At 37.1% G+C, this 19,285-nt stretch overlaps 2 protein-coding genes across 12 annotated transcripts in view; one reads left to right on the top strand and one right to left on the bottom strand.

Moving 5' to 3' along the window:
* LOC136713659 (poly(rC)-binding protein 3) overlaps positions 1–10,405 on the top strand; it is a 180,572-nt gene extending 170,167 nt beyond the window's left edge. For 4 of the 11 annotated variants that reach the window (XM_066690837.1, XM_066690836.1, XM_066690840.1 and 1 more), the window contains 6 exons: positions 817–858; positions 1,488–1,563; positions 2,131–2,220; positions 3,153–3,205; positions 3,627–3,796; positions 5,778–8,523. In XM_066690837.1, coding sequence (XP_066546934.1) covers positions 817–858; positions 1,488–1,563; positions 2,131–2,220; positions 3,153–3,205; positions 3,627–3,796; positions 5,778–6,138 — 792 coding nt within the window. In that variant the 3' untranslated portion in view covers positions 6,139–8,523. Of the gene's footprint in view, positions 1–816; positions 859–1,487; positions 1,564–2,130; positions 2,221–3,152; positions 3,206–3,626; positions 3,797–5,777; positions 8,524–9,648 lie in introns of those variants that run through there. The other 7 variants (XM_066690844.1, XM_066690843.1, XM_066690839.1 and 4 more) reach the window with 4 other exon arrangements.
* Positions 10,406–12,035: 1,630 nt separating this feature from the next.
* Positions 12,036–16,871, bottom strand: znf830 (zinc finger protein 830). The gene is made up of 10 exons (XM_066691006.1): positions 16,696–16,871; positions 16,093–16,192; positions 15,790–15,919; positions 15,420–15,453; positions 15,046–15,251; positions 14,336–14,426; positions 13,994–14,057; positions 13,607–13,687; positions 13,129–13,205; positions 12,036–12,849 (listed from the first exon to the last, which is right to left on the bottom strand). Exons 1-10 carry the CDS (start codon positions 16,818–16,820, stop codon positions 12,669–12,671), a joined length of 1,089 nt encoding a protein of 362 aa, XP_066547103.1. The 5' UTR covers positions 16,821–16,871; the 3' UTR covers positions 12,036–12,668.
* Positions 16,872–19,285: the final 2,414 nt, after the last annotated feature.

The following is a 19,285-nucleotide window of genomic DNA, read 5'->3' as shown; positions in this document are numbered from 1 at the left end:
CAGTGAACCTTGGCACAGGGGCCGTGTGGTTGAGATTAAGCACTTCTGTATTTAACAGAGACTAATGGAGCCCTCTTCTGTTGCCAACTTTTCCTTTTTTTCACCTCGTTTATGTAACTGCATGTGCTTTTGGTGACCCCTATCTACAGAACGTAGGTACTACAGCAACCGCAGCAACAACAGTATAATATTGAGAAACAATGGCCTGTTTACATGTTTTTCAAAGTGTCTTCACTTTATTCTAATATTAGATCTCAAATGCAACATAGGATTCATTTATAAAGAGGAGTTAAATTAAATGATAGTGCTGCACAGTTTAAGGTTCACCTCATCCTTTCAAGAAGAGTTCAATTAGCTAGCTGTGATGTGTTTTTTTATTACACTATGTAACTGTCACATGTGGAAAACATTATTATTATTATTATTATTATTATTATTATTATTATTATTATTATCAATTTTACTATTATACTGTGGTTACTGAGGGATAAAGATTGATGGCAGAATTCACACCTCTATTTTTTTTTTTTTACCTGTTTTGGTTTCATCAATACAAATAATACAAATATTAAAAACAACTCATATAAAACTAGAATGAAACAGCTATAGAGAATCGTTTCCTCTATTTGTAGAGGAAAAACTATACTAAACGCATGCATTGACTTCCAACCTCTGCTTACTTGTCCTGTGTTCAATTGTGCACTAATCCAAACGTATTTATTGCGCTTTTTGTGATTGTATCGTTTGTTGTGCATGGGGCACACTTCACGATGGGTTACTAATCTTCCATGCATTGCTTTCCCTTGTGTCTTGCAGACCTTCACAATTCAGGGGCAGTATGCTATTCCTCATCCAGATGTGAGTCCTGCTCCTGCATATCACTGTTTCTACCTCCCCACCTATTCTGGGCAGCTGTTGCCTCCTGCCTCATTCAAGCTCCTAGATTCCTAATGATAGCATAGATTAACAATAATCATTAAAAAGTAATACTATTCATAATTTTAATACCTATAACCATTACTAGAACAATAGCTAACATTGCAGCTTGCACACCTTGTACAATAACACAGCTAGAAAACTGATCCAGTATGGGACCCATCCATGCATGGTGGTGGTTAGCAGTGTTTCACAAAACCACAATTAATAATTCAATACACAAAACAAAGGGAAACTAATCTGAGTATGAATAACTAGACAATCATTATTCTAACCTTTTTGTCCTTAATTTGTTAGCTTTGAATGTGTAGTAACATATACCTGAGAGTAGACTTGCATGTTGTCAAGAATAAAAAATATAACAATAAATATATATTTACATATATATTTGCAGTATATCAAAATCAACAACAACAATAATAATACTTGTATTAATCCCTTTAACTTTGTAGTAAAAGAAAGCGAAGAGAAAAGCAGTGTAATATGGTTGTCTTTACTCTGAAATAATTCCATTTGATTGGTTAGTTCTAATTTCCCATCCTGCCCTGCAGTTGACCAAGCTTCACCAGTTGGCTATGCAGCATACCCCCTTTACTCCCCTTGGGCAGAACAATCCTGCCTTCCCTGGTACGTACCCAAGACTCCCTGGGAAGTCCTTCTTTCCACCTCTTTTTTCCTCATGGTCATTACACCATTTTATTAAATGTGCTCAATGACCATCTCCTTTTCTGTTCAATCTTAACAAAGCTGGCTTTGATTTTCTTTTATTTGATTTTTTTTTTTCATTTAGTTTGTTATTTTGACATTTGCTTTATGGGTGTGTACATGTACATTTATCTCAGTATGGTGTGTATTTGGAAAGTTGTGAAAGATTTCAGTAGGAAGGTACGAATATACTTTGGTTTGTTGTTTAGTATTTACTTCTTACATTCATCCATTTGTTGAATTTTATAAGTGTGTACAAGTTTGCGGTAGTTAATTTCTACATTCTATTCAAGTATATTGGTTTTACAAGAACATATTAATATATAATATGCTGTTTTCTTAGGAGTTTTCAAGTAAGTGTAATACTTTAATCACATTGAATAGTACCAGCTTATTTTGACGTCTTCTGCGATCATGCAACCAGTTTAATGTGCAATGTGCTGCACAAAAAACAATCTGTGGTAAAGTTGTTCATTTTTCTACATAAAGAGATGGCGTCCAAGCAACCAGTCGGCTGCAAAGTCTATCTTTACCAGAACACAGAAGGAATATTATCACAACTGTCCTGCTCTCCTCCGGGTAATTCTGTTCTTAGACATTGCAATGGAACATGTCTTAATAGGATCTGCGTCAGTCCTATCTGACTAATCTTGATAAAGGCCACTTCTGGGCCTATAAGCTATGTACAACACACTGTAGGCACACAGTTAAGACAAAGCTACAATGTGGTCAGATCTGCAGCAGTCAGATATAATATTTGTTTTCTCTGTGATCGGCTGAAACATAATGGCTCCACTGTAGCCTTGTTTTCCTTTTTGTGTTTATTTATTTGTTTTAGTCATTTTGTGTTATAGATTTATTTATTAACCTGTTTGTTTGATCATTCATTCATTTATTTACCAACATACATATGTACAAACTCCTCGTTTTTTCTTGGTGCTTTATCCATTTTTATTTGTGTTTATTTATTTGTTTATTTGTTTATTTATTTGTTGTTTTGCTTTTTAATTTCACTAGATATACCTTTAACTGCTTTTTTAATAATTAATCATTTACTCCTAGACCTGTGAACTACCTCTTCACTCTACTGATTTTTCTTTAATGCATTAATTAAAGCCAGTCCGCAGCCTCAGACTTCTAGAATATTTGTTTTTTTCTGTATTAGATTAACAATTAACAAACAATAATTTAATCAGTCTCCCTTCCCTTCCCTCCCTCCCTCCCTCCCTCCTTCCCAGACACTTTACAACCTGTATCTTTTTTTATAGAAAAGGCACATGCTTTGATTTTCTTCCATCGCAATTCCTTTCCTTACCAGCCTTGCTCCCCTTCCTACTGTTTGTTTATCATTCTTTCTTTCACTTTCCAGTTCACCTCCTTCCCGTCCTCCCTCCATCCCCACCTCCCCACCCCCTGTTTTTTTGCCTCTCAGACTGAATCAGTGTGTATAGTAACGTTGGGTTCTCTGAAGGAGCCCGGGCTGATAATACCTTTCCCTCTCCCTGCTACAGGACTGGACGCCACCACTCCTACTAGTTCTCACGAGCTAACAATCCCAAACGATGTAAGTCTTCTTCTGTCTTCAATAGAATGGTGGTTTGCACTTCATGTCTATCAGCAGTAGTGTGGCTGTGCATTATAAATGGATTGTGTTTGTAGGTGACAATGGTAGCAGTTTATCTTTCACAGTTAATCACACTAACAGACCAGATTTAGCAGATTTCTGGTTTTGTGAGTACAACTGTGAAGAAAATTATACAAGATACAACAGGAAATATTTACAATACCAGCACACCTAACCTAGGCTTGACTTGTTGGGGTTTCTCAAAAGAAACTTAGTAAATGCATCATGACAAGCTAACAAGTTAAAATCAAGACGTGCTCCAATGTTGACTGAGCTGTAGTAGCATGAACGAAAGATGACACAGCCTCCAGCTTCCTCTGTCCATGTTAGCAACTCCTTGCCCTGTTCTCTCTCGAACCAGTTAATTGGCTGCATTATCGGCAGACAAGGCAGTAAGATTAACGAGATCAGGCAGATGTCCGGTGCGCAGATCAAGATCGCCAATGCAATTGAAGGCTCGGCGGAAAGACAGGTTACAATCACAGGATCCCCGGCAAACATCAGCTTAGCACAGTACCTCATTAACGCCAGGTAAGACTCCTCTTTTAATCCTGCTCACCTCCGTCTCTCGAAATCAGAGAAACATCCCTCACTCACTGCTGTCAATGTGTTTCAAGGTGCTTCCAAAGTCACTGATGCTTAGGCAACACATTTCAAGATCTGTTTAGATGCAAAGATGGTAACTTCGCAGGTACCACCAGTGAAAGAAAACAATAAATCCAGCTGATTGCTTCATAGGGTCTCATTCCGTATTTCATATTTCATGTTCCAGTGTCCACTAAGGCAAGATGGACAGCGTACACTTCTGTAAGTTTTGATGTAGACGTTACATTACAAAGCTGTAGTTTATTGTATTCCTTTAATTATTATTCTGTTAAGAAATGCATTTAAATGACTGGGCTTCTGAAAACTGAGTTACCCAGATATTCCTTCTTTTTTTTGGGAGGTAGGCAAAATTAGTGCTTTTAAAAATTACATCGGTTGGCTTACACTCTGTTCTGTGCTTTTGTATCCTATTAGAACAAGACAGAACTAATCTTTGCATATGATATGCGAATTTGAATACAGTCAAATGTGTGACTTAAAATTCCAAGTAGGGTTTGACATGTTTATGAATTAGCAATAGCTTCTGGAAGTGAACATGTTTATGAGGAATGAATTATAGAAACAGTCATAAATTTGATGTGTACTCATCTCTGGCACAGATATAAATTGTAGAGTGAAAATGAAAGCTACAAGCTTTAAGAAACTTCCTACGATTTGCTGTTTGCCTTAAGTCAAAACAGTGACAGCCTGCCTAAACAGCTCTATAAATGTACTGTATGTTAATGACTGCTTTCTGCATTAATGTGTGGGCTGTGTTCATTTAGCCTTCTCCACTTATCTGCTCTTTGCACTATTTGTCTGGAAGGAATAAAAGCAACTGTGACAGCAGCAAACCCAGATTGCAACAGTTTGTGTGGTCTGGGTGCAGCTCTGCCTGAATTCAGTTTTCAAGCTTCCAATGTTTTTTTCTTCAGCTTCACGGAAACAGTTCCACAGCTGAGAAACCTAATAAACAGTGTGCCTTTGTTTAGGTCCATGCTATCTTAATGGCACAGATTCTCACACCGAATATGTTACATCTGGGGAAAGTGTTTTTTCAGGTGTGTTTTTAGAAAAAAACTACAACAACAGCTGTATCATGTTCTTTTTTATGATTATGGTGTTAAAATGCGTGTATTATTTTGAATTTCTGTGACACCAGGTAGGTTTTCTGTTTAATTACTGTGCCAGGTGTGGGTATGAGTACAAAAATGATACATCCTGCTACATGAACAGATAAGACAGTTTCACCGAAAACTAACCATTAAATACACATGTTCATTGGCGCTGACTTGGAAGAAAGGCGTACACTACTGTGCTGTACAGTTGGGTTTATAATGGTCGCTAATTTGTTATGAATGAGAGATAAAAAGCCAAAATCAAATGGTTCTGATTGCTCTACACAATAGAGTGGATCTATAGCTGATGGTGGTCCCTGAACAACAGAGTGCACTGCAAAGTGTTTAGCACTGGGGAGTAAACATCATTTTAAGTTATTTTTTCTTTTCCCTTTTTTGAATATTTTGTTTACGTTTGCTTGTCTGTCGTCTTGCCATTTCCTTAGATTTGTTTATTTCATCAGTGTAAAAAAAAAAAAAAAAGAAAGCCAAACCTTTTTTTTTTTTTTTTTACTTCTTAATAAGCGGCTTTGTAGTTATTTTTTATTAATGTTTTCATCATCAAATCATGAAAAACCCTTTTGTTACTTCTCTTCTTTAACACATAACATGTTCCCCCTCTGACCCTCATTTTTCCCTTTTTTTCTCTTTTTCTCTTTCTCTCCCCTTCTGCCTGTGTAACCCCTGTGTTGACCAATCTAATCCCTCCCTCTGTGTTTGCTCCCTTCCTCCCTCCCTCCCTCCCTCGTTCCTTGGCTGAACCTCCCAAACCCCACCTCTTCTGTTCCTCTTCCTCTCTTCGTTTGCAGCTTAGAGATGGCTAAAGTCAGCACCCAGACCGCTTCCGTCTCGAACCCTGTTGACCTCAACATGAACCTCTCTCAGTCTGCCACCCCTACCTCCACCCCTACCTCTATGGCTGTCCTGGCAGCTGCAGCAGCAGCGTCTGCCGCGGTTAACGTCAATTCCCCTCCCCCCTTACCGACTTTACCGACCACCCACTATGCCGTTCCTGTCTCCAGTCTGCTTGGCATGAAAACTGTCCCACTCCTGGCGTTAAATGCCGCGGCCGCCACGGGGGCCACGGGGAGTTTATCTGCTTATACCACTAAAATCCCAACGACGACCGGGGTTAAGAAATCTGATCGCCAGAAGTTTGCTCCGTATTGAGAAAAGATGAAAGAATGCAAGGGTTTTATTTCTTTTCTTTTCTTTTTCTTTTTTCCTTTACAAGTTTACTCAAGATTCTTGAGTATTATAATAGTATATAAAATATAAAATTATAAAATAGACATACAACTTTCTTTTCTTTTCCTTTTCCTTTCTCTTCTTTTTTTAAAAAATAAGAAAATAAGAAAAAAAAGCAAAACAAATCAAAACAAAAACAGGCAACCTGCTGGTTTATACATGTTTGCACCTCCAACTGTCTTCCATTCTTCTTTGTGACCTAACAAAACTGAAATAATTATTTCCAACAGCAACAAAGCTCACTCTCAGTCTGCTCCACTTTTAAATCTTAACTCCTTCCACTGTTGCATTGGATTTATTTATGTATTCATTTTAACCTGAAGGAGTTTCACTCTTGCAACGTTTCTTAAAGAAGATGAAACGGAAAGTTTGCAGCATTAATTAGTGAGACGGCCTCTTGTTGTCCTTCCCCATGGGTACGCTGCCACACGCGGATCTCCGTGGTGTTTAAATCTGCAGCTGTGTGGAAGTGTAGGTCATTGAAAAGGATTTATAATAGACTCCATGTTTGTGAAATGAAAGAATACAAGACATTAACATGAAAAACACACTGGCATGTGTAACCCAGTGGCAATGTGAAGTTCTGTATTCACTCTTCATTACACTGTGCGCTGAACAGGCCAGAGCATCGGTGCACAGAAACACTGCCACTGCCCCTGGCTAATGGAAATATTTCAAACCTTTCCATTAAATTTCAAGATTTACATTGAGGCAGTTTTTTAAATGTCTATTAAATACAATCAGTGTCTCGGTGGTGTATCCCTTATAATTTAACCCATGCTCTAATTTATAATATTTATAATTAAGCTATCTGCTACATAAGATATGCTACTTTTATGTATGATTAAATTTTACTTATTTACTTATTTTTAACTTTTTAACTTAAATTTTAACTGAACACATAGAAGGATCATCAACATTATTATTATTATTATTATTATTATTATTATTATTATTAGTGAGTCTTAATATCAATTTAAAGACGCTAATCAACAATCCTTAAGTTGAACAGTCCATCCTGAATATAATGCTATGTTCGGGGGTGTTAATTTTGTTGTATTGATTTGTATTTAATTAATCACATTAATTGCACAACCTATTTTCAAACGTACTGGACATTTAGATCAATACTAAGTCAGCACTGGACACCCCCTCAGCTGCATGGTCAGTCTCCTCCTCTTTGTGTTTATTTGGCACGCATGGCTCACCCTCCCCGGCTCCTCGCTCCACTATATGGCATCATCTAAGACTGCAGATGGCAACCAATAGTAACACATAACATGGATTAGGCAATTTTGTGGTATTAAGTACTGAGTAATTACCTGTGTACTATAGAGTATTCTGTAAATTGTACTTTCACCTATTTACAATGTAAGTAATGTATAACTACTGTATTAAATTAATACACATCTGCATGTGTAATTACTTAACATGAAATGTAATTACACATTACTTAAATTGTAACTATACACAAGGTACAGTGTAAATACTATATATATATATATAGATACCTAAGTAATTATTCCTTACATTATTATTATTCCTTAATTAATGTAATGTGTTACTCAATGATCAGTTGTTGTTTTTGTTACTTACTTATTTACATACATACTTTCTTACTGTATTAACAGGAAACTATGGTAAGAGACCTTGGGCTTGTTTGACATGTTTTAAACATATGAGGAGGGTTGTTATCAATTCAACAATTGTTCTCCCATAGATATAGGCTGCAATAATGATTTATATTTTAGTTACACCAATCATTTACGTCATAGAACTTCATTAGGGTCAGGAATTTAATTTTGGAAAATATAAATTAATTAGTTTTTGCTTTTGCTTCCCCCCCCACACACACACACACCCACCCACCCCCAAAGTTATTAGGTTGAAAGTATAATTATACGTATTGAAGCAAATGCATCATGTGACCCTTGAGAAAAGAAAAAGAGTAGGCAGAACCAGGCATATGACTGAAAGTTATTCTTTATTCAAAGTGCAGTATGTTTTGAAACTTATATTCACAAATGGGGAGGGAATTTGTTGATATTTGTTGAATATTACCAATAATTATAATAATGATACAACTAGCAGATGGTTTTCAAGGTAATGTACATGTTTAGTCAAACGTCTGAAAAGAGAAAAGATTTGCTTTCGTTTAAAGGTAATGTTTTAGTTTAATATAATGTAAATAGTGTCACAGTTCAGTTTCTTTAAAACTGAGACTAATGTGATTTCAGCTAATTATTACTGGTAGTCTAAGTATTGGAAATATTATTAACAACAAGCCAACATAAAATCCATCAGTGAGTATTGTATATATATATATATATATATATATATATATATATATATATATATATATTTATGCCCATAGTAAAGTATGCACATGGGGAATGTGAAAACACACACGGAGCAGTTCAGTGACTTCTGGGATGTAAGAAAATAAATAAACAACCAAATGAATGAAATAGACACATAAACAGGATTTCCATTGAAAAAATATATTTGTGATTGAAATGTAAAGTAAAATACAGAGGAGTTGCTTTAAACAAACTGCCTCGTCGAAACCAGAAGTGAAATTCCAACCCAGGAGTGATGAAAGCTGCCTTTAAGAAAAAGTGTAAAGGAAAAAAGTGTGAAGTCAAATCAAAGTATTTAATGTCTGGTCCAGAGCTGTTGGAAGTAATTTTTTAAAGTGTGTTTCCTTTTTTTTTGTTCCTTCTTTTTTTGTGTGTCCCATTCACCATTTTTGTTTTGCATTGCACCTGATGATGTCATACTGTTTCACTGACTCCTGTTGAATGCGACATTCTTGACTAGCTTGCCATCTCCATTTGCATTGCACTCAGTAGACGCAGAGCTTTACAACTGAATGGAATGTATTATCTAGTGCTTTTTTGAGTGGAAATTGAGAACTAAAACAATGCAAATGCAATACTTTCTAAACGACAACAAAAAGAGAATATCATACAATGTTTCATTCATAGGGCTATGTTTCTTTTCAGTATTAGTCACCTTTGCTGTATATCCTAAACGCATTTCACCACTTGGACTATTTTTAGTGAGATTGCACTAAATTTGTCAAATGGTTTGTAGTACTGCCATTCTTACGGTATTGCACACACTTTAAAATACGTGTTTTTTGGTTTGTTTTTATTTTTTTGTATGTCTGTCTGTTTGTATATATAACGGAAGGAAAATAAAACTGAAAATAATGTCAAAGTTACCTCAAGTATTTAACAGCCCTAGAACTTTACTGCTGTAAAATGTTCCAGAACATTGTAACTTATGTTTGAATCATTTTAAAAGAGTACTATTGTAAACAAACGTCTGCAAAATGATGTAATTTGTTGATTGTTATTTAAGTGATATTTTTAATGGTAAGAAGTGTTCTGCTTTTTTGTTTCCTTTCTGATTTGTTCCTAATTTTAGGCTGTCTTCAGAAGTTACTGGCCTGGGATCTCTGTAATATAATCCATCTTGCACTAGTGCATTAGTCACCTGACAGGACAATTCCAAAGCCCCATGTGACAATGATTCCTATGGACTATACACTACAGAGGAATTCCCACCATTTATAGAACAAAACACACAGACCACAACAACGATGACTTTCGTATACTCCCTCCTTCTTTTAACTCTGAACCAATGTGCTTCCTAACTCTTGTGTTGCTTCATCACTGTACCGATTTAACAGTCTGTGGTTCATACACGGTTAAGCAAGGACTCTTGTTTAATTTTGTTTCCTTTATTTTAGTTGATGTTCATGCTCATTCTCGTCTGTGTAAAAGCATGAGCGCTTAGTGCTTCAATTCATTGTATTCAACTATATATACGTTACTGAGGTAAATTAAATAATAGCTTTTTATAAGTAAAGGATTCCTGATAAATTGTTTGTTGTCTCTTTTATTTTTATTTTTTATTTTTTTCTAAAGCATCGAGATTCAAGTCTAGTATTTATTTATGAAACAATGTACGGACCAATTTGCATACACGTACACAGAAAGTGCTTGTCAATTTGCAGCCGATTCCAGGAGAAAATGCCTACATCACTTTTGTATTAAACTTGTATTGTTATCTATGCTATAAACACATGATATCTTAATGAGCTTCAGGGATCTTTCAAGTACTTGTACAGCTGTGCTGTAAAAATTGATAAGCTTAATAAATCTCAATCCAGTGTTATGTATCTCAGTCTGTAGATGTTCCGTCATTTTTTTCTGCTGTATTTTTATTGCATTACTTGCTAAGGCTCTAAAAGACACAGAATGCATACATTCCCACCTGAAAACGTATCACGAACAAGAGAGGCTACTGGAGGAGATGGGTATTCATGGTTAACAAGTCCTTAAGAATATAATTATTCCCCAGCTTTTTACTTCTTTTGTGAATTTTAAGGTGAGACTAATACATATACTCCTATATAACATATAAAATTGAAAGAGTGAAAATGTTAAAATGGCAATGAGCCAGACACACTGCAAGAACAGATCAAAGATGGACAAATGAAGCTATCAAATGGATCCCAAGAGATGAAAAATGACCTGGAAGACGACCACATATGAGATGGGAAGATGAAAAAAAAAATTGCAGATGTGACACGGAAACGAGAAGCTATTGATCAAAACAAGTGGAAACATTACGGGGAGACTTCACCCAGCAGTGGATTGATATAGACTAATAATGCTGCTGCTGATTATATTATATATTCATATAAGGCCAGCAGACATAATTGCATACCATGTTTTGTTTTTTTTTAAAGCCAGAAAATAAATAATAGGAATAATAGAAATAAATAGGATAAGCCATTCAAAAACAATTTCTAGCTTGAAATGCATCAGGACCCGCAGGTATTGAAAAATCATTTTCAGGTAGATTGGTTTTTAATGCAAAAGATGTAATCGCCCCTAAACCTTTCTACCCAACTTCATTAGAAGTGTTTAACGATGCTATTTGATGCACTGAACAGTCATGGGAGAGACAGTGTCCAGATTTATCTGCATACTGAAGTCAATCTCAATGTCATCCTTTCCACCCCAGAGGAAAACACCATACGGTTTCTGAAGGACTCTTGCTACATTAATAAATTGACTGTTTGCCATCACCGAAGCTATATCATTAACAATTATACTTATTGTCTTAAGCCCTACCTGTATTTCAGAAGCACAGCTGAAATTGACAAGCTCCAAGGATTTGCCCATGGAGCTCTGACAAACAACAAGACAAACTCAACAAAACTGACTTGGTTAAACGGTAGCATTGGGATGGAAGGCAGAGTTGGCTTTAAATTGCTACCTTTTGCAAATTCCAAAGATCACCAAGGGAGATGGATCTGTTGGAGTTAAAATGGCTGAATGCTGGGGAGTCACTTGCTGCTTGATTATGAGGCTTCTAGACTGCAAAGACATCCCAATAGGAGCTGGATAAATTATTAACAAAAATGTAAAATGCCCTTCATGCCCTCAGGTCCCCAAGCCTTGCCTTACAGCAGAGGATCTCCAGTGATGGAAAGTAAAAGGTCAGAGATACAATCAACGCATCATTGTTACGCATCCTTAATGTCTGCTGTCAAAATAGGGCCATGCGTTTCCCAGCGTGATGTTCATTAGGAAGACAGAGTATCCAGTGGAAAAGAGCAGGAATGTGTCAGGACATCAACCACAGAGCCCTGTCTGCAGAGGTCCTGTTGGCACCTCAACGAAAATGCCAAACCGTTACGTGTTAAATCAGGTTTGAATAACATCATTTACAACTAATTAACCATCATTTTTCAGAGGAAGAATCAGTCCAGATCTGGAAAAATCAACCGCACGTGTAGATTTCTTTTTATAACATTTTATTGCTTCACATTGAAATTAATCTTGTTTTGTCCTCGTTTGTCTGCCATAGCGCAATAATTACTGACTAAAAGATGAAGACAGGGAAGTATGAAAATCTAATTGTAGTTTATAAGGTGGGTAATAATTGTGGCATACTTGCTAAAAATAACCTTTAATGGCAATGCACTTTGAATAAAAATAATCATCAGGACAGGATTCAGAGAAGCAATCGGTCACGTAGAAACTGACTTGTTATATAAACAATTATACTATATTCACAAAATCATATCTTCTCAGCTAAACTTCCTCAAAAAGCATTTATCAGGACAAAATACTTGAAAATAGTCAAACATCTTCACAAAAAACTGTTTTAATGTCATATTGACAGGAGTCTTCTACACATGATGAATGGATAAACCGGGTTTTAAGGAACGTTAGGAAAAGCACGGCCTACTAACAGTCACTCGTAGAAAATACAAGGTATGTATGATGACGGTTTTATTCCACACTTGTCTGCATCTCGGAGAATCGGCTGAAATGGCGATAAAGGGCAGCGCCGGCCCTCTGCGCTGTCACTCTGCGGTTGCTTTTCACAGAGTGGCGATGGGGACTCGGCCTGGTGAGCACCGATCGCTACACAAGAGCCCCTTTTGCTCTCCAGTCCCCTGACAACAGGTCCATGAGTTCCTCCTCCTCTTCCTCGCTGTTCATCTCCTCGGTGCTGTGCTCCGGCTCCGTATCCATCTTCCTCCTCAGCTCCTCCTTTATGATGTCCTGTTTGTCTCTCAGCTGCTCAACTCGCCGGTAGCACTCTCTGAAAATCCGGAACGCAAGACATTGGATGGCAGGACCATGTGAAGGTACCCTCGAACCCCTCCCAAAACACTACAACTGACTTTAATAGCTGCTATACCATTGATATAGTCCTGTACTTCTGAATATGTTTTTGCAGCCAATTAAACACAGATCATTTTTACTTTCCATAGGTAGATTTTTTTAAACAGTAAAAGGTTCAAGATCTCTGTTTTGAAGATCTTTTCTCATCTGCTGTATATAATGTTGTTTTAGGCCCTACAATGTGCCGTTTACTCACATTTGCTCATCAATCTCCCCAATTTGCCGGTCTAAGCGCCCCTCCTCGTCGTCCTCTGCTACGATGGCTTCTGAAGCCTAAAGAGAAGAAACAAAAAACATGGGATGCATTTCATTCACAAGCATCAATTTAATATCCAGAAAGCACAACAAAGTGCCTACAAACGTTCACCATTACATGCTATAACATCACCGAGGCATGTGACAGAACATGTGAAGATGTGTGCTACATATTTTAAAGGCCATTTCTGTTCTTGTTGTAGGTTGAGATATACATCATTATCCTCCAGTTTCTTGATTTTATAACATTTGCTAATTGTATTCCTGCAGTCGAGCTCCTATTCTGGTAACCTGGTTTTGTGTTCCTGCAAAATGTTGTTTGATAGAATTTAATACAATAAATAAACACTAACATGTTTTTTTAATTTCCTGACCACTGTGAAAGGACAAAATAAAGACGAGGACCTGCCAGAACTTACATTATTAACCTGGCGCATCTCCTTCTGAAACTCCTCCCACTCTTTGTCCATTTGGTCCTTGGGTGCATCAACTTTGCGCACCTGGAACAAACACAGGCCATAGAATATTATGAATTACATTATTTCATATACTGCTTTGATAGAGAATAATAAATGCTGGGATCATATAAGGCTCAGTGCTGAAGATATTTCAGTATAAGTGATTGTATGATTGCCTTATGTTTTCCAAGAGAAAGAAAAAAGCTTTTGCAAAGTCTGATGTTTCTACATATATTTATGTGTGTCGCCTGTGAGAACTGTACAAATATACCTTGTTAATTTAACCAGGTAAAGGTAAAAAGTATGTGATATGGGATTACACTGATAAGCCTTTCTTATTATTTTTACCTTAGCATCTCTCACTGGATCATCAAAAAATCCCTCTGGTAAAGCTTCTGCGGTGTTATCCTTCCTGTGGAAACAGAATGAGGCTTTCTGTGATGTACTTGCCATTTATTTACACAGCCATCTATTGTACAATTGCAGGATCATGCGGTTTATATAATATTCAAGTTGTCATTCACAAACCCAGCATTCATATTTGGTCAACTAAAGACACACACAGTTCAGAAGTATAATATTTGACGAGTATGTACATTTAAACTTATTATCCAAATGAACATTTTTACATTTCTGTATTATTTTTCATCTTAACCAATGAGTTAAGTTTCTAATGTGGTCAAACCTTACTTTTCGACGGGTTTTTCTTGCTCATCTGGCTTTGGAATAGAGCCTGAATGGGAAACAATGGGGACTGGAGGAATGCTGCTGTCGAAAAAATCTGAAACAAAAAGACATTTGATAAATTTATTTGACATATCATATCATTAATTGGAAATGAATCAAGTAAAAAGTAATGTACATTTCCTTTCTTCTTGTCAGACACATGAATAATCATTGTTCAAAGAGATGAATTATCAGCAGTGCACTGGCAGTTGATTTTGATATCACAGCATCTATTCTTTGTCAGTAATTATCACCACTTTACGATTCCTGATTAGATTACTTTTTAATTAACTACACCCAATGTATTTTTTATTTACAAGTGACCTCTAAAACTAAACATTAATCCCAGATTAAACATCTAAAAATACTGGATTGCCAGGATTAATTTACTCCCTCCTTCTCCTTCTATAATTGAGAGGCAAAGCAGAGATATCGGCATCTGCTGAGTGTGCCCTGGAGGGTCATGAGCATCTCAAAACATCTTTACTATTATGGCACACTGCACTATTGCCATTATATGGAAATTAACCGGTATAGATTGAAGTATCTGGTTCATTTAATAGTGATTCTCATGATGTGCTTCGGCAATGGTTATAGACATAAACATTGGCTCCATAATATTATGAACAGAAGAACAGCTGTTCACATCTGAAGTTACAGTCTGCTGTTTGTACCTCCTGGGAGTCCGGAAGCAGCAGGCAGTGGTAACTCAGCCCCCTTCGGCACGACGGGAGCCCCACCCTCTTTGTTGGCATCCTCTTCCTGTTCTTCATCATCATCGTCCTTATCATAGGCACCGGTCAGTAAGCCAAGTGATGACGGTGCTGCAGAGCTGGGAACTTTCTTGCCGCCTTTACCGTCAAAGAAATCTGCAGGAAGCCTAAAACAGGAAAGTGAAATGTGGAAAAACCTGTTGCAAATATGTTGTTTTAACATTGCACAATTCAAAGTTTGGTTTCCCCCAAACATTTTAAATATCCATCAAGAGCTAGTCATGTAATACAAGAAGAACAGATTTGGGATTTCATGATCAAGTTACACAACTTACCCAGATGACTGGGAGCTCACACCACCATCAGCAGCTGCAGCAGAGAAACAGGAGAATCATTTCTCAGTTCATGAAACTAGAAAGTGATTTCCAACCAACTTCATTATTTTAAGAACACATAGCACTAAATAAGCAGCAGGGGGCATCAGTGTACTGTACAGCATGAACTATTCCAGGTATGCATTTACAATTGGGGTCACATTTTCTTAAGGTTCAGAATATAAATAACTAAACAATTTAACATGAGTATGTTAAGTAAACCAACTGGGATATAAAGATATTTACGGATGGGGTTTTAGTAGTAGTCCTAGGAATAGAAAAGGACATAATTGGTGGTAGGCACAAACTCCACTGTTCTCCACTGCAGTACCTTTCACTTTTTTCACTTCTAAACTCTCAGTGTCTGGCGCTTTCCTCTTGAGGATTGAAGCTGTGGGAGTCTGGCTGACCGGATCACTGGACGCTGTTGGCTTCACACCGGCTTTCAATTCTGCAACTTTCTGGAGTGATTACAAAACACACCACAGCAAGTACAATCATATCTGTCCTTTAGCAATGGCAATGGCTCACACAGTGACCTCACAGACCCAGATCACTGCACATTATTATTCAACAATCTCAATTAAAATTTCATTTCTATCTATATACATATTACACACAAAGGGAAACTCACTTCTTTGTGTCCACTGCCCAGGACGTGCGTTTGCCACAATAGCTCTGACTTCACAGGGGTGTTGCAGAGGACACACCTTAAGTGGCCCAGGCTGTTATATGTGGGACAGGGGAATTGAGGAACACAACTGAAACATAGCAGCTGAGCACATTACCGATTCAATACATGCATCCACACATACAGACATCTCTTAATAATGCTCTTATACTGCTCTTCATAATCATACCATTGGGACCACTGACATGCAATCAACATAAACAACAAGTACAGTAGTACCGACACTTGTCTGATTATCAAGGTAAAATCTTCAACCAGACGAAGACATCACAGGATGTTTCTATACTGCACAGACTGACTATATTAACTTACTCAACACATCTATGACTAGCTAAAACGGGGAAGATCGTCCGCATGTGTAGTCCCCAGACGTGGCATTCAGTTTAAAAAGAAACTATTAAAAACGTTTAGACTATTCATTCAAGAAAACAAAAGGCTTAATCTGCATGCTTAAAACACTGAAACGAGCTGATCTTGCAGCGCAACCCGCTCCACCTCCCCGCACACATTAAACCACCTGTTCAAATACACTGTCTGTAAGGATATTTGGCAAACGGTGCCTCGATGCGCTTCTTCTTGTCCGCAGTTTGTCTTTGTTTCTCTCGCATTAAACGTCGCAGCTCCTCTTGATTCACCACTTTCTTTCCCTTGCCCGGTCTAGGGGGAGCCATGTTGTCCACACATAAACAAACCCACTGCTTCCGGGTGGCTGACAGCGCTTCCGGGTCCGAGCAGCGCGTCAGTGTTGTGGGCGGGGCTTAGCGGCCAGGCTTGTGCGCGCTCTTATTCCCGCCAAGACAATAATATATTATCACCACATAATGTCATACTGCTGTTTTTTCCCCCTCAGCTTTAAAAGTGGGAGAAGGAAGAGCCTCGCCCACAGTACAGATGAGATAATTACTTGTCATAGCCTCTAGGTGGTGCAAATGGTATATTTATGGTTCAGAAGGTAAGCTGTACTTTTGACCAATAATGACGTAGCCTAGTATGAAAGTCCTGTGTAGGCAGCTTGCAGAGTCTACATCTTATCAATCATTTTAAACCTCTCTCTCTCTCTCTCTCTCTCTCTATGCACATTTAATAAACTAGACAGAATAAACAAAACAGGAGTATACATATATAGCTATTTATCTCTAAAATGACAAGGGAAGTATCATTACCATTGTATTTTGAATTATAATGTTGGAATTTAAAACGTTCAGATTCTTTATTAGTGCATACCTTTATTCATGGCACATTGTTATAATATACATTATTTTAACATGTGATTACCCATTTATAAAGTGTTTTTTTCTTTTTCACTGAAACAATCTAGGTAAAGCACTTTGCACAAAGGAAGAACAGCAGTGCCCCCCCATTTGGGATTGAACCCACAGCCTTGTGCTCAGCAGTCCAAACCCCTAACCACTACTACCATTCTTCTTCAAAGCAGGATTTTACTATCACTATTTTGTAGTTCTACTGAATTAATACAGTCTTTATCTCAGAGTTACTAAAATTGATAAATTGCCACTGACAGAATGGCTAGAATGAATAATCCATTCTCTTTAGTCTGTAAGTGGTCGGAGAAGATGAAAGACGAGTGCTGCTCTTCAAAAACCTTTTAGGCAAAAGAAGAAGAGAAAAAAAGTGATCTTCTGGAAGGAAGCCCACCCCTTTCTGTTCATCACACTGAATACAGATTGAAAGATTGTAACTTTTAGTTCAGATAGGCTGGAATCCGAACTGCTTCAATTATAAATGGATAAGAAAGTGGTTCTTCGTTTTAACTTGACCATCAGCCTGGAAAGATGTACACACAGGAAGGCTGAGCACTAGCAATACCCACGCAGCTTAGAATGGGAGACGTAAACCACAGAATGACTCTGATTCACCAGTTTAAAGCTTTATTTTGGAAAAACTGGATATATCGCATCAGACAGCCGGTATGTAAAGCAGTAGCTGAAAGGTGTTTGTGATTGTGTTTACTTGACTGTCTGCCTGACTAATTAAATAAGTAAACACTGTAACAAAATTCACAGTTATGTTTATCTGGCTACACACCAGAATGGGCTTTTCTTTTGCAAGCATAATTTCAAACGTGCTTTAATTTACTGGTAGTTTTGTAGTTGATTATCATTAGAGAACTGTATGTGGCAATACAAGTAGCATATTAATAATGATGATAACAGTGTTTCCTTGGAAATTTAGGCATTTCATTATGTTCTTTTTAACTAATAGAAATACAAATGTGGATGTGTTTTTTGTTTTGTGTTGTTTGTTTCCCACCTAATGCTGTACTTTTTTAGTTTTTTATATGTATATCACTTTTTGGAGGGCCAAAAGTAACAGTTCACACTTTGTATATAGTTTGATTTCCAGCAATATGTTCCTGTGCTCTTTCCTGCAGGTTCTGACTCTGTCTGAAATGTTCTGGCCCTGCTTGCTCTTTCTGATTCTGGCCGCTGTAAGATACCATGAGCCTCCTAAATATCGTACTGACTGTAAGCAACAACGCCAGGACTTGTATTATTTCCGTGCTTGAGTAGAATGATAAAAGAGCTGTCCACGTAAGGCAGTTTAATAATGTGTTTGGGAAGAATTTAGCCTTTCAGCAGCCAATAGCACCAGTAAATGTGTGCGTTGTGTTCAAAGTCTTAGCATGATTACACGGACAGTCAAATGAATGTGGTAATATGGTTTCACTGTTTTTAATTTCATACTAATAATGCATTTCTTTATTCACCATTGTACAATACAATCCATGTTTAAAACATTAATTCATATACATATATAATATATATACTACATACATGTATTACTATTTATTTATGAAAGTATTTAACTGTATTCTTGCACTTTGTATTGCACTTATGTTGTAAGTCGCCCTGGAAAAGAGCGTCTGCCAAGAAATAATAATAATAATAATAATAATAATAATAATAATTTACTTATTATTGTATTTGCAATATTACCACATTCCATAACTGTTTCTTTTACTAGTCAAATAACTTGTCCTGTCTTAGACTACTAATCTTGTAGACTGGTTGGGTTGTCATTAACAGTCCTTAACCTGAAACCTGATTCTCACATTTTATTCTCCAGGTTACCTGGCGCCCCGCAGCCTCCCCAACACCGGGTTTTACCCCTTCCT

The sequence above is a fragment of the Amia ocellicauda genome, chromosome 18 (genome assembly GCF_036373705.1).
Source record: "Amia ocellicauda isolate fAmiCal2 chromosome 18, fAmiCal2.hap1, whole genome shotgun sequence".
Classification (NCBI taxonomy): domain Eukaryota; kingdom Metazoa; phylum Chordata; class Actinopteri; order Amiiformes; family Amiidae; genus Amia; species Amia ocellicauda.
The sequence above is the reverse complement of the archived record's forward strand: the minus strand, read 5'-3'. Positions and strand labels throughout refer to the sequence as shown.

What these genes read in the sequence shown, in the direction of transcription:
- znf830 (XM_066691006.1), bottom strand. Translation starts at nt 16,820, where the DNA reads ATGGCTCCCCCTAGACCGGGCAAGGGAAAGAAAGTGGTGAATCAAGAG. An exon ending in AGAAGTGAAAAAAGTGAAAG is followed by an intron (nt 15,454 to 15,789) that starts GTACTGCAGTGG and finishes TCTCTGCTGCAG; the next exon opens with CTGCTGATGGTGGTGTGAGC. An exon ending in GGGGAGATTGATGAGCAAAT is followed by an intron (nt 12,850 to 13,128) that starts GTGAGTAAACGG and finishes CCGGATTTTCAG; the next exon opens with AGAGTGCTACCGGCGAGTTG.